The sequence below is a fragment of the Pezoporus occidentalis genome, unplaced genomic scaffold, assembly GCF_034315485.1.
Source record: "Pezoporus occidentalis ecotype Australia unplaced genomic scaffold, CSIRO_AGI_Poc_V1 ctg119, whole genome shotgun sequence".
NCBI lineage: Eukaryota > Metazoa > Chordata > Aves > Psittaciformes > Psittacidae > Pezoporus > Pezoporus occidentalis.
The window spans coordinates 1,451,146-1,464,497 of NW_026912983.1; the positions used below are offsets into that span (position 1 = coordinate 1,451,146).

General features: G+C 53.1%; 1 protein-coding gene across 5 annotated transcripts in view; it reads right to left on the reverse strand.

Moving 5' to 3' along the window:
- The window catches only part of CASZ1 (castor zinc finger 1), a 281,496-nt gene that overhangs the window by 91,353 nt on the left and 176,791 nt on the right, over window positions 1–13,352 (reverse strand). For 4 of the 5 annotated variants that reach the window (XM_062604804.1, XM_062604829.1, XM_062604785.1 and 1 more), the window contains one exon: window positions 12,784–12,869. Coding sequence is in view for 1 of the 5 variants with exons in the window: in XM_062604829.1 (XP_062460813.1) it covers window positions 12,784–12,787 (4 nt within the window). In the remaining 4 variants the exon portion in view is untranslated. The remainder of the gene's footprint in view (window positions 1–12,783; window positions 12,870–13,352) is intronic. The other variant, XM_062604795.1, reaches the window with a different exon arrangement.

Genomic DNA, 13,352 nt, shown 5'->3' on the forward strand with positions numbered 1-13,352 from the left:
CTCTTGGAGGCTGTGGAGCTTGCTGCTCCTTTCGTATCCTTGTACCCACCGTTAGGGCAGCATCGCCCCTTCTTCCCCCATCCCTCCAGGGATCCTCTCTGAGGAAAAGCCGCTCTGACCAACCATACCACGGCATCAAGTGTCTCCTGAACCCCTGAGGCACACTGGAGGGCAAGTGGCACCCCTCACCCTGCTCCGAACATGTTATGTGCCATGGCAAGAGCCACCCCATCCTTTCCAACCACAGCTGCCCTTCTGTGGCAGGTGAAGAGATCCCTCCTTGTCCCTTCCCACCCTCCCAGGGGCATGAGGAGCTCTTGGTAATTAATGTTTGCCAGGTGCTCAGAGATCCTCAGATGAAAAGTGCAATGGGAGGGGGAAGGATGATTAATTTATTATTATTATTACAGTTTAATGCTTTCCCCGCAGACAGTGTGCCAGGGCTGAGCGGGGGGTGACTCATGCTGATATGTGGGACATCCCCTTTCTGTGTCTCTTCTACCTTTGTTTTTTAGGCTCAGCCCATGTTCTTGGCAGTTTCTCCCTCCTTCGCTGGAGCTGACCCCGGGGGCCTGGGGCTGTGCTCTGGATTCATGTGGGCTCCCAGATTGCTGGTTGGAGATCTGGCAGTGCCATGCTCCTGCTCCCGCTCCTCCTCCTGCTCCCGCTCCCGCTCCTGCTCGGGGAGTCTATTAGGCAAATGCTCTTGCCCTATTTCTGTAATTTTGTTTGATTTCTGTTTCGTCAAGGGAGGCGCCCGCAGGCCTCGGGGCCTGGGCGGCAGGAGCAGACAATCCCTGCTTTCTTCCCCTTTCCTTCTCTTTCCCTCCTTCCTTCTCAGTTCAGTTTCAATCACATTATTGGCACATGGCACCCAGAAAGCGTTGCCAAAGCGCTGTGCCGAGGCTCCGTGTGCCGGGTGGGGCTCTGCCAGGATCACTTCTCCCATTTACTACTCCTTGGCCTTACCCAAAGAGGTTGACACCAGCTCCCCACCATGTGGCTGCTGCTTTTCCAGGCACTGAGCTGGAAGCCAAACGCTGCTCATCTCTTGACCACTGCCCAGAGGGAATGACTGTACCAGGAGCGGGCCACACGGCACTGACCGTACACTGCATGTCCTCGTGTTCCACAGGGGCCCAGAAGACTTAGGGGGAAGGAGTGGCAAGGGTTTGAATGCACTAACAATTAGTTACAATTTACTACAGCGATTAAAACTGCAGCCTGGGGATTTCAGGGCAAGGAGGCAAGGGCATCGTCCTGCCCAGGCACTGCATCCAACTGGGAAGGTGCCTGGCACTGAAGAGCAGGAGCTTTGCTTGCAAAACCATCAAGTGCCACCCTGAGCCAGCCCAGAGCTTCCCCACGGAGCCCCTGAGCCCCAGTTTGGCACACCAGGCACTGGGATGGCTTCTGGAGGCACCGGGAAACCACTGCCCAAAGGCAGGTCCCAGGATGGGCAAGACCCATCCCTGAGAACACAGGGCCAGCACAAAACAGAGGTGATTCTGTCTAGAGGAGCTGCAAGCCAGCTTGTGTTCCTGCACAGACACTCTTGGAAGCAAACAAAACCTGAGCACATGCCATATGCACACACACACATGTTCACACCTATGTGTACACACACAGGAGGTCCTGCGTGGGGCTGCTGCAGCACACTATAGGATGCTGCCTGGACTGGACTGTCACCAGAGACTGTCCTGCTCTGCACATACGTGGAAGGCCTGATGCTATGGAGATGGCAAGTGGTTCTGGGTAGAGAGGAGCTGCTACCCTACCTACTGCCCAGGGTAATGACTTGCTCCCCCAGCAACCATGTCCTGAACTGGTCTGGGACACCAGCAGATGGGGAAAGGCTTTGAACGTGCAGCCCAGCAAGCAGCAGACAGGGGATGAGCAGAGACAGGCTGGATTTTACAGGAATCTGAGGCTGTGGAGTAGGGATGGTCACCATAAATACACTCTGGATTTGACCTGGCTTGGGCAGGAGCAAGAGGCAGAAAGGAGGGAAGGCAGAGGGAGCCTGGCACATTATTGCTCTGCTCTACCTGCCCCATCACAGGCAGAGGCTGTGTTAGCCCTGCTTCCATGAGGTGGGTACAGAGGGATGTTGGGGACTGTCCCTGATGGATCAGGCAGGATGGACACGCATTCATGAGAAGTGACAGCAGGGAAGTGAGATGTCGGAGGAGGTAAGAAATGGGCAGCAAGAGCAGAGAGAGGAGACCCTGGACTGCATTTAATGGGAACCGACTGTGCCCCCTCCTCAGGGATGTTACAGTAGAGCACTAGGAAGGGACAGCAAAGTGTCCCCTCCTGCCTGATGCAGAGGGACTAGGGCACGCAGAGAGCTGCCCATGATGCAGCACGCGCAGCACAGCATCGAGGCAGTGTGAGCACCGCCGGTGCTGACACAGGGATCTGTGAGCGTGCACGCAAGTGACACGGCCCACACCGGCGGGGACACGTGTGTCCCTGCACGGGGGTATGTGTGCACCGGAGTGGCACACGGACACCACGGTGAAGAGGCAGCAAAGCTCCCAGAGGAAGGCCTGGCAGCGGGCCGGGGGGTGCGGGAGCAGCGGCGGGTGGTAAGTGTGAGGCAGACGCAGCGATTGCATTACTGCAGGAGCCCGGGCTGGCAGTGCCGAGCTCTCGTCCCTGTAATCCTGTTAGCCAGCAATCTCCATTCCGAAAGAGCTTCATTTCTTTGTGAATATTTGTAAACTAGATATCTAATGGAAAATTATAGGAAAATTATAGTGAAATTCATGACGAAGAAATCCGATTAGCCCTAATTCAATTATGCCATCTTAGCCCACACAGCACATTTCCCATTTTTTTCCCATAAATACCAATGCCAGGGGTCCGGGTAATCAAATAAAATTGAAAATCATCTTCCCATTAAATTCAATTAGCTGCAATTTCTAAAGCCTATCAGAGATTTTAATTACTAAATTATAAAATTCTCCAATGCTAAATTGAAACTAAAAAAATTGCACATCCTTGTATTTCAGAAGAAAAAAACCTAGCAGAAACCTTGAAAAATACCCTTCTCCTCCCATCAGCACCCACGTGAGCTTGCGTCTGGGCAGGCTTCACCAGAGAAGTGATTATGGAGGGACATGAACCAGGCCAAGGGAAGAAGGTGGCTACCTCTGAGGGAAAGAGCTCGGACACCAACTGAGATTAAAACCTAAAATCCAGCTTTAATTACAACTCACTTGGGTTGAAAGAGGAAAGGGGAGAGGCCAGCAATCTCAGCCGCATCTCTGCTCCCTTCTCCCACCCCAGCTCCTCAGCTCTAGCTGGTTCTCGCACCTCTGCGCTGCTCTGCCCGTGATCCAAGCCACCACCATGCTCCCACAGGCAGTGGAAGAGCCGAGACTCTCGAGGAGCTGAAACGAGTTCTGCCTGCAAATGGGCTCGGCGAGGCAGTCCCTCGAGTCTCCGTGTGCCAAACCCAGGGCAGGAGAGCTGGTGATGCCCAGAGGGAAGCAGGAGGGCAGATGCTAGCTTTGTGCTTCTGATAAAGCTTCTTGAATAATAGCCATGCAAGCCCGGTCCTGACACTGAATTAAGGGAAGCTGGAGCCCTCAGCAAACTGATTTAGCTTGAAGCACTACTTCAGCAAACATGTGGGATGTTCCAGAGGAGGGGGACGTAATCACCCTTCCCTGATAGCACAGGGAACTCTCCGAGTTCACAGAGGCACCAAGCAGGCAAGCCCATCCCTAAACTGCTCTTTATTCGACAACCAAACCGAGCAGGCAAATGGGGAACCAACAAAGCCTGTGCCTACAGATGCTCTCTTCCAGCCCTGCTTCTCGGGGGACCAACATAGCACAGCAACGTGTCGAGGGGCAATTAACTGTGTGAACAAGCAGTGGGAGGAGAAGTGAGGCTCAGCTCTCTGGTTACAATACCTGACCCTCCACAGGGCAGCGAGCGAGGCTTTTCCGACACCACCTTTATGCCAGAGAGCACTTTTCCCTGGTACCCTGAAGGCTTTATTCATGCGCTAACGCAAACGGAGCCGGTTTCTAACCCATTTCAAGGCTCTAACTCCATGCTTGGGCTGCCCCCAACCAGGCCGATACTCGGTTTAATTTACTGGGCGCCCGAAAGTTGCCAGCAGGGAGTTGCCCGCAAACAGAACAACAACAAAAAAGTTAATGATCTGGGCTTTTTCTTTAATAAATAGGCAAACTGGCTGAGCCGGATTGTTGGCTGGGATTCGTCTCCCCTTTATCACCCTGGAGCTTCTGTGACACATTCTCCAAATCATCAGCATTTTGCAATTTGAGGTCGTTACCAAATACTCGTTTTTTGCCAAGGAAGGGAGAAAAATAAATTAATAATGCAGAAGCCCAAGCGGGGAGAGGCTGTGGATTGGATGGCGCTGCCACCTCTGCTGGGATTGCTCAGGCTCCTGGCAGCTGCCCAGCGCGCACCTCGGTCGCCGGCTCACCCTGGAATGTGGTGCTGGCACCCAAGTGCTGCTTGATTTTACTACGAATTAATCAAAGTCTCTTCTGCGAACGTCTAACGCTAAATCACCCCTGGCTGGGCTTCAAATGCAGTTCCCCTGTTCTGGGGATTCGGCGCAAGGAGATTACCAGCTCCAGGTGAAAAGCTGAAGGGGGTTTCCTCTCTGCGCATCTCCTGGTACCCCAAGGCATCAGCCTCTCCCAGCTGGAAGGAGAATAGATTTCCTGCAACTCTTCTCCTGCTCACAGCAGGTAACCAAACAGACATTCAAGATATGCTGGCATAAATCTGCCTGTGCTGCCTGACTGGAGTGTACTTACACCAGAGAGCAATTTGACTTGACTGCGAGCCGATGCAGACAGAACAGGGCTGTATTTGTGGGGTGTGTGTGCCTGCACCCCTGTGTTTGTAAGGCTGTGGCTGCATCCACACAGATGAGGACATGCAGAGATGTGATTCTGTGTGGGCATGGCTATCTGCATGTCTGCACATGTATGTGCACAGCCACGTGGCACTGTGGGGACATGGGTCCATGGCCAGGGGTACAGACTTCCTCTTGCCAAGTCAGTGTGTGCATCCCTCATCTGTACCTGCAGCACAGAGCATCCTCTTCATTCCAGCCAGCCCGCAGGAGGTGGTGTTCTGTGGATGGCAACAGCATGTCCCTGCATCGCTCCAGACACGAAGCACTGCCCTGAGCCATCAGCGAGCTGAATTCCCCTCTCCACACTCTGCCTGTCTCAGAGCCCTCTCGTATTTTCAGTGCTCACTAGACCGTGAATTCACCTTCATACCAGTTACAGGGTTATTTAGCTTCTCCTGACGCCCATAACCACCAAACTTTCCCTGGCAGCTCAGCTTGCTCCCAGCAGACACACAGCACTCCTGTCCCACCTACCCACCGTGCCCCCTCCCACTGGGAGCACAGGGACAGATCCCCAGGCAGGACACAGTGCCCAGGGACGCTGCTCACCCACCAGTGAGTCTCTTATCCTCACCCACATCTACGCTGTGAGAAAGAGCAACAGAGCAGAAGAGTTAAAATACGGATGGAGAGAGTGAAACAGAGGAAGGCAGAGAAGAGGAAAAGGGTGATTAAGCAAAACTGGTACAAACAGAGGAGGAAAATCACACAAGACAACAGGAACAAGAGCAGGGAGGGAGGCAGGAAGAGGGCAGGGACATACTGTGGGGTTTTGCCCCTGCATACCCCATAAAGAACATTCTCCAGTATCTGACACTAATGTATTCTACAGCTGTCCCTGAAATCTTAGGGATCAACCAGACAGCCCCTGTGCAGCAGCTGGACCAGGTCTGGGACACTCTCAGGGACTGATGGGGATGATCTGCCTGGATGGGAAACACAGGGATCCTCACTGGGTGCTCAAAGGCTTTGGGAGTGCAGAAACCCCAAAGGAGAGGGTGGAACCTTCAAGCAGAGCCATGCGCAAGGCAGGTCAGCAGCCTGGCCCTCCCACTGATCCAGTGTCATGAGGAAACCCTCTGCTCTCCTGCACTGGCCCAGAGCCACCTCTGCCACTCACCCTCCCACTGGCTCTCAGCCACCTCTGCAGACCTGTAAGGGACCTTCCTGCCAGCCTTCCCCTCCACCGCCACAGCACCCCTCTCTTGGCATCACATCTTTGGCCCAAGGCCTTGCTGCTCACCCCTGGCCACGTGGGCTTGCTCCTTGGTCTCCTGAGCTTTCCCGTTCTGACTGAACATCTCCCAGCTGAAGCGAGTGCTGCAGCGACATTTCACTCTGAAACAAGGCTGTGCTGACAGCGAGCCGTGTCCCCAGGAGCTCCTTCCTTCCTCGCCCCCCGGGTGTGCGTGGTCAGATGCAGCACAAGCCACTGCACAACTTGTGGTGCATCTTCCCATCCTCACTGCTTCCCCGGGTCTGACCCAAGCTGTGCCTGCAGGAATCCACCCTGCCCACTGTGGCTGTCCCCATCTCCTGTCCCCTTCAGCCCCTTGGAGCAACCTGGCTGCCCATCCCAGGGGACAAAATCCCCCATCATTTGGCTCAGGGATTTCATGTCTCCGCTGCAACAGAGTGCAAAGTGGGCACTTTGTTATCTTACCCCAGCTGTGGTCCTGGGATAAAACTTGAATGTGACTCCTCCACTGAATGTGCAAAGATGCATCCCCCAAGCACAGGGTGTGCACAGGCACAGGTCTGCACACATTAAATGGAACAGCATGGACTTGGGAAGGGAGTTAGGGGGAACAGAGCTGCTCTTGCCCCTGAGGCAGTGTAGCTGTCCTTACCCAACACCAGACTGTGATACAGAAGGAGCGGCAAGAGCCCGAAGGGACAAGAACAGGAAGGACTGAAGCAGTATCTCTGGCACAAGCCCATCACAGCCACTTTCCCCTGTCCTCAACCCTCCTTGGGACAGTTCCTACTACAGAGTTCCTGCTGCATTCACACGGCCACCCTGCAAAGGCAGATGTGGGGAAACACAGCAGAGACCCCCCCCTTGCCTCACCTGCCCCGGAACCCCCCCCCACCCCCGGCCTCCTGCCTTCCCCATATCACCATTAAAAACCAGCTCTGTGCAAACAATAGATCAATGGAGCCCCCGCCTCTTCGGAAGGAAAACAAACACCCGGATCACCGCAAATTAGAGAATGTTTCGCTTCACTTCATCCAAACAGGCTGACAATTTTTTTGGGTTGTTGCCACGGTGACAGAATAACACAGCGTTCAGCCTGTTGCAGAACAATCAATTAAGTTAATGCCTCCGAGTGCCTGTTTACTCTTCCATTTAGGAGGTGCTGCTCCCATCACTCTCTTTCTCTCTTGCTTGTTTCCAATTGCTCAGCCTTTGCTTCCTGCTCTTATTTCTCCTCTATTTAACTTAAAATAAAGCCCCTCCCTTCAACTACCTCCCGGCTTGTAAAGGGGTCACCCACTTTTCAGTATGATCACCTGGAAGAGTTTTTGCTTCTCTCCATCTCCCATCATTTCTCCTTCTAAAACAGCGAGAATGAGGATTTACCTTTACCTTTGACAATGCAGCTCGGTGTGCCCAGGGGCTTCCAAGGTTTCTAAACCTCAGCTCTAAACATCCCCAGGGCAGAGTGGGCCACCTTTGAGAGGGGCAGGAGTAACTGCTTTTAACAACATGATGTTACTCTTGAGCTGAAGACCTACAGAAACCCTTCTACTATTGCTATTTGTTACAGTGAGCTACAACTGTAAATGAAGACCCATCTTATGATGTTATAAAAGGACTTCACAAGGACCTAGGTCTCATCCAATGGTCCATGTTGAATGAAACTTCTAAATACATACTTAAAAGACTCTGGCTTAGCAAAACTCAACCTGGTGCTCAAAACATTTTGCTGATCTGAATCCCACATCAGGATACTTTAAAGTGGGGCCCATTGCCAGAAGATCATGGCAGATCCATCACTGCGGTCCTTTAAGGAATGCCAAAGCACCTCCGGGCTCTGGCCCTGGGCACCAGCAGGATGCCAGGCCTGTAATGGACCTGCATGCTCCTGCCACTGACTCTGTGGGTTTATTTCCTGCCCCGCAGTCAGTGTAAGCAGTGGCACCTGGCTGTGTGGTTTCACTGCCTGTCTGCAGCCACTTTCCCTTCCTTGCCCAGAGAGCAGAGGTAACAGCCCTGGGTCTCCCCATGGCCCTCCTGCAGATTCCAGCATCTTATGGGGTGCTGAAATCACAGCTTTGCCTTCCTTGGAGGGAAATAAGGTACCAGGAATGAAAGGATTTAGCCAAGGCCAAGTTTGAGATATATATATATATATACATATACATATAATTCAGGGCTTCTTTCTCCTGATGTCTCTGAATCCTGGTGCTGTCCTCCTCATGAGCACAATATTCCTACGCTTTTATCTTTGAAATCCCAGGAAAAGTGTCCACCTCCCTCACATCCTCTTACACTGAAATTAAACGAAAAAGCAAAGGCAAGCCTGGTCTGAAAACATGTGGGTTCCGTGATACTGTCTTCTCATCCTGCCACTAGCAACAAGTGCCTAAATGTAAAGTGTACGTTAATTTAGTATTGAGCAGCTGGAACAAAACTGTAGATAGAGCAGGCAGGGAAGAGGGGGGCTCAGACACAAGGAGAAATCACAGGAATTGGGTCAAATACAACATCTCCCCCCCCCCCAGCTTCCCAAGCTGGATCCCTCTCCCAAGCTAACAGTGGCACCTGCTCACTGGGTGACAGCCGTGCTTGGGCAGCCCCCACCAATGCTCCTGCTCCCCCTCCCCGAGAAGAAGTTGTCAGCAGAACCTGTTGGAGCAGGGGCTCGTTGACTGCTGCCTGTCCATTACAGCCCGGATTATAAGCATATTGCACAGTGCTCTCTGCACGGTGCTGGGGAAATCCAATACGCTGAAAGGTTAATGCAATCAATTAGGGTGACAAGGAAGTGGAGTAAAGCCTTCTGAGTAGATGAAAGGGAGAGAGAGATGGAGACAGAGGAAAGCAAAGAGAAGCGGGGGGGAAGGAGCAAAGAAAGATGAGTGGGAGAAGGAGGAAGATGATATATGGAGCTTGTGCTGCAGACTGCAGGGCACTGATGTGGCCAAGGGCACTGTTCTGCCCAGTATGGATGGGTGGTGGGATCCACAGGGCCATGGATCCATGGGTCCCCAAGGCAGCAGGTGGAACAGGAGTTCTCCTTCTTGGCTTCTCCTGTCCTCTCCTGCAGAGTGCAGAGCCCTGCTCAACCCGCAGCACCAGCCTGCTCCCCGGTACTGTTCACTGGCAGGACTGCCAGAACTCTCCTGTGCCCTGGCTGCCCGGCTTCCAGAAGGGATGGAAGCAACTGCCCGAGTTTATAGAGTTGCTGTGCAGTGGATATCAGCACACCATAGGAAAGCATAAGGGGAGGAGAAAGAGGGAACAGGAAGGGCAGAGAGAACCTCCTCTGGCTGTTCATACACTCCGTGCTAGGAGAAAGGCAAGGATGAAGATGTGGCTCTGTGTAAACCTCCCACTGCTCATCACCAGCCACTTGCCTGACCCTGTACCTTGGTGTCACAAGGAATTTTGGCCTGGCTGTGTGGGAACTCAGACCTGTCAGCATTAGAGCACCTTAACAGAGGAGAAACCTCTTCTCTCTTATTCTTCCCACCTCCTTCCACAGGGCTGTCCTGTGAGGCCAGAGGACAAACCCCTACCAAACCCCACCTGCAGCAGGTTCACCTCTGCCTGCAGAGACAGCTTGATGAGGCTGCAGTAACACTCAGCTGCCAGCCCAGCACAGAGATCCCAGTGTCCCAGTGTGCATCCTGCTGCTCCACCCTGCAGGGCACAGGCCTTCCCCAGAGGCATCCAGCCCAGGGGAGAGCTATTCCTTCCCCACAGCTCCCTGACCCCCCAGCAGTGCAGTACTTCATTAACCTGCGCTGACAGGTCAGAGCCAGCACAGCCCCTTCCTACAGCTCCTGCTCACACTCAGCCCGGCCTAGGAGAACGTGACACCAGCTCATTAGGACAAATTATTACTCTATAACCCCTGCTGCAATGTCCCTTAATATGCCTATTTAGCAAGAGACAAGTCCTGGTGGGCTCCTCGGCATTAAAACAACCTCACAAATCACCAGAGGCACAAGCACTGTGATCTCTGCTCCTGGGGGCTGAGGAGAGGGTGGCTGTGCCCCAGCTGGGTGCTGGAGGGGCACAGTCCTGTCCTGTTCTGCTCCAAAGGGGTTGCTGGAGGTGTTTTGTGGCTCAGTGTTACTGCAACACACCCAGGTTTCAGTACAATGTCATGTTCCCCAGCTAAGATCCACTGCAAATGTATTCTAGGATGACCATTCAAACTGCTGGCTGCCTTCACTCTGTCTTACCTCTGCCTAACTCTGCCCTCCAGCACTACCATCAGTGTCATGTTCCATGTGAGGCTTGTAAGATTCCTGTTTCCCTGTGATGGATCTGAAGTCAGTGGCTGGCTTCACAGATTATCCACAACAGCAACCCTACTTACACGTTAACCAGCAAAGCCCGAGAGCAAGTTTGGAAGCTGAGGCTGTTGGCAGGCACCGGGTGCTGCCTCCCCATGTAAGGCTGTGTTACGTTTTGGGGGAGTAAAGCCCACTGCACATGAAAGCAGTCAGCTTGCACCTTGCAGGGAGAACAGGACTGCAGGCTTCTGGGGCTAATCCAGAGATTACAGAACCTCTGCAGTTTGGGGCACAGTGAATGAGATATCACAGGGGAAGACAGAAACATGGGCAAATGTCAGAGGAAGGCTGCTACTGAACAGGAACAGGGAGCATGAGGAAACCAACCTTCAGCCTGACCTTTAGGAGAGGGTAAAGGGGGAAAGGAACAGAGATTTGTGTAACAGTGCCAAAGAGGGGAGAAAAGGGGCAGGAGAGAGTTAGGATGAAAAGTAATAGAAGAAAGAAAAGAAAGTGAGGAGTGAGTGATGCTGTGCCCAGAGGAGAGCACAACGCGAGCAAATGGATGGCGAAATGAGGGAGCTGAGAGAAAGAGGGAGGGAAAGGAGGAGAAAAGAGCAAGAATAGCCACGCAGCGAGGAGCACGCGGGCGAGGCAGAGCGCTGTAACCAGGGTTGTGAAGCATGAAAAGGGAAGAATCTGCCTGTTCCTTTCAGCGCTCGGAGCATGGCGCTCGGTGGTGACCTACACTGTGCCCGGCTGTGATCACGTTTTCAGGGCCACTGCCTGCCGATCCCAAACAATGATGGGGAGCCTTTGAAGTCACAGAAAGAAGCCGCAATGGGAACTGGGCACTTTCTCTTTTTTTTTTTTTTTTTTTTTACCATTCTCTTTTTTTTTTTTTTTCCCCTCCCTATTTTTTTTCCAGGCCGGGGGAAGGAGGGAGGAAAAGGAAGGCCTGGAGTGGTGGGGGAAGGTTGGAGGAGAGGTTGCAAGGACAAAACAGAGAGTTGCTCTCGGCGGGGTGCCCCGAAACGAGAGAGACAAAAAGAAAACAAACAGTTTATGAGTAGGGCACATGCTGCCTGTGTCTGCGTGCCCCGCGCTGCCGGCCCCCCATGCTCCCAGGGAGGCTTCTGTTCCCCAGCAATGATGGATGGACGCGCAGGGCCATTCAGGCCTGCCATGTTCAGCAGTGGTATTTACATAACACTGGCCTTCCACCGGTCACCTCTGACACTGGCTTGGGGCCCCCTCCCACCCCAGCCAGCCCGGGCCCCTCTGGTATCGCTTGGACTCAGCCCATGGGCTCCCCAGCGCTGGGGCTCGGGGTCCCAAGTGCTGCACAGATGCTCTGAGCGCTGACACAGAGCAGTGAGTGCTCCTGGCACCTCTGAGGCGATGCCCCACAGGGCAGAGGGCTCCTCAACCTCCTCTCTGCCATGACCACTCCTGCTCTGGCCTGCTCGCAGCCTTGCTTTGGTGCCAGGAGCAATGGGAGAGGCTGGACGTGGTGGTGCTGCAGAGGGTACAGCGTGGTACCCAGGTGTTCCCAGTGTGCAGACACAGGAAAGAGTGGAGACTCTTTGGGTGACATACAAGGGAGGCCTGTGCTGCCTCTGCTAGAGACAAGGACAGCAGGAGCTGTCTTGGGTGGCAGGGTCTTCTCAGTGACCATCACCTGAGGTGGCATAGGGACTGCGCTACCCAGCACATGGAGACAATGCTTTTAAGAAAGGCAATCACCTTTCATTTCCCTGGGCTCTTGGACTCTTAACTCTTACCAGACAGGCACTAAGTGACTATCCAGCCCTAGGAGACTGCAAAGTTAGGTCAAGAGGGTTTAGGTAAAGGGAAAACCCGTAAAACGTAGGATTCTGCTGGAGACAGAGAGCTGCTTCCATCACACCAGCATGGTGCTGCAGTCTGAATAGATAAAAATGTGCCAGAGGAGGAGGAGAGCACACACATCACCATCTTAAATTATGTGAACTGAGCTCAGCAAAACTTCACAGTAGATGGAGACTGCATCCTATTCAGTGAAAGGACCTTATTCATCTCCCACCAGCCCACATGGACGAAGACAAAGCGGTACCCTCATCACCAAAGCACTTACACACTTATTTATCTGTAAAGATAGAAGCAGTAGAGAAGAGACTAAGGAAATCCCACAGAGACAAAACCAGGTGCCCAAACAACTGGTGTACAACAACAAAGACATGACTAGGACACACATAGGGCATGTCTGCATTAGACCTTCTTCCATTTTCACCTCCCTTTATGACTAACAATGGTCCGGTGCCAGAAGTTCCAGTGCAGACACAGCCACAATAAGCAAGCCATAAAGTGCGAGACACGCGGAGGAAAAGAGAACCCAGGAGGGCGTAGTGACATACCCATTGCAGTCTGAAGTCTCTCCTACCTTTCGGAGATTTCAAGGCCTGGTTTCTTGCCTCGTTTTTAGCTCTAAATTCACTTCATCCTGGGGAGGGAAGAGAAAGGACCCAGTTAATGCACAGGGCACATGGAACCAAGAGCCAAGGCGCAGACACTCACAAAAGCGAGGTGAGAACCAGCATGGGGCATTCAGACTTTGCATGGGAACAAAGTGCTTCCCTGCTCCTGGCTGCACCGTGTGGTGCCATGCATGCCACAAGACACACAGGTCTCCTGCATCTCCCTAGGCATGAGCCTCCTAACAAGGCCTGGGAACATTCTAGCATGGAGTGAGCAGCTATTCCTGGCCTGAATCCTGCTTCCCAGGTATCCGCACCATACTTTGCCCACACATCCAAGGTGCCTTCTGCTCCATGCCAAATCTCTCCCTTTGCAACATTCCCAGGTCCATCTCTCCCTTTGCAACATTCCCAGTTCCTCTGCTGACCCCTCTTTCCCAGAGGTTCACCACTGTGCTAAGGCAGAGGCCTCCCTTGCACACCAACAGGGCACAAGATGATGGGGTGAA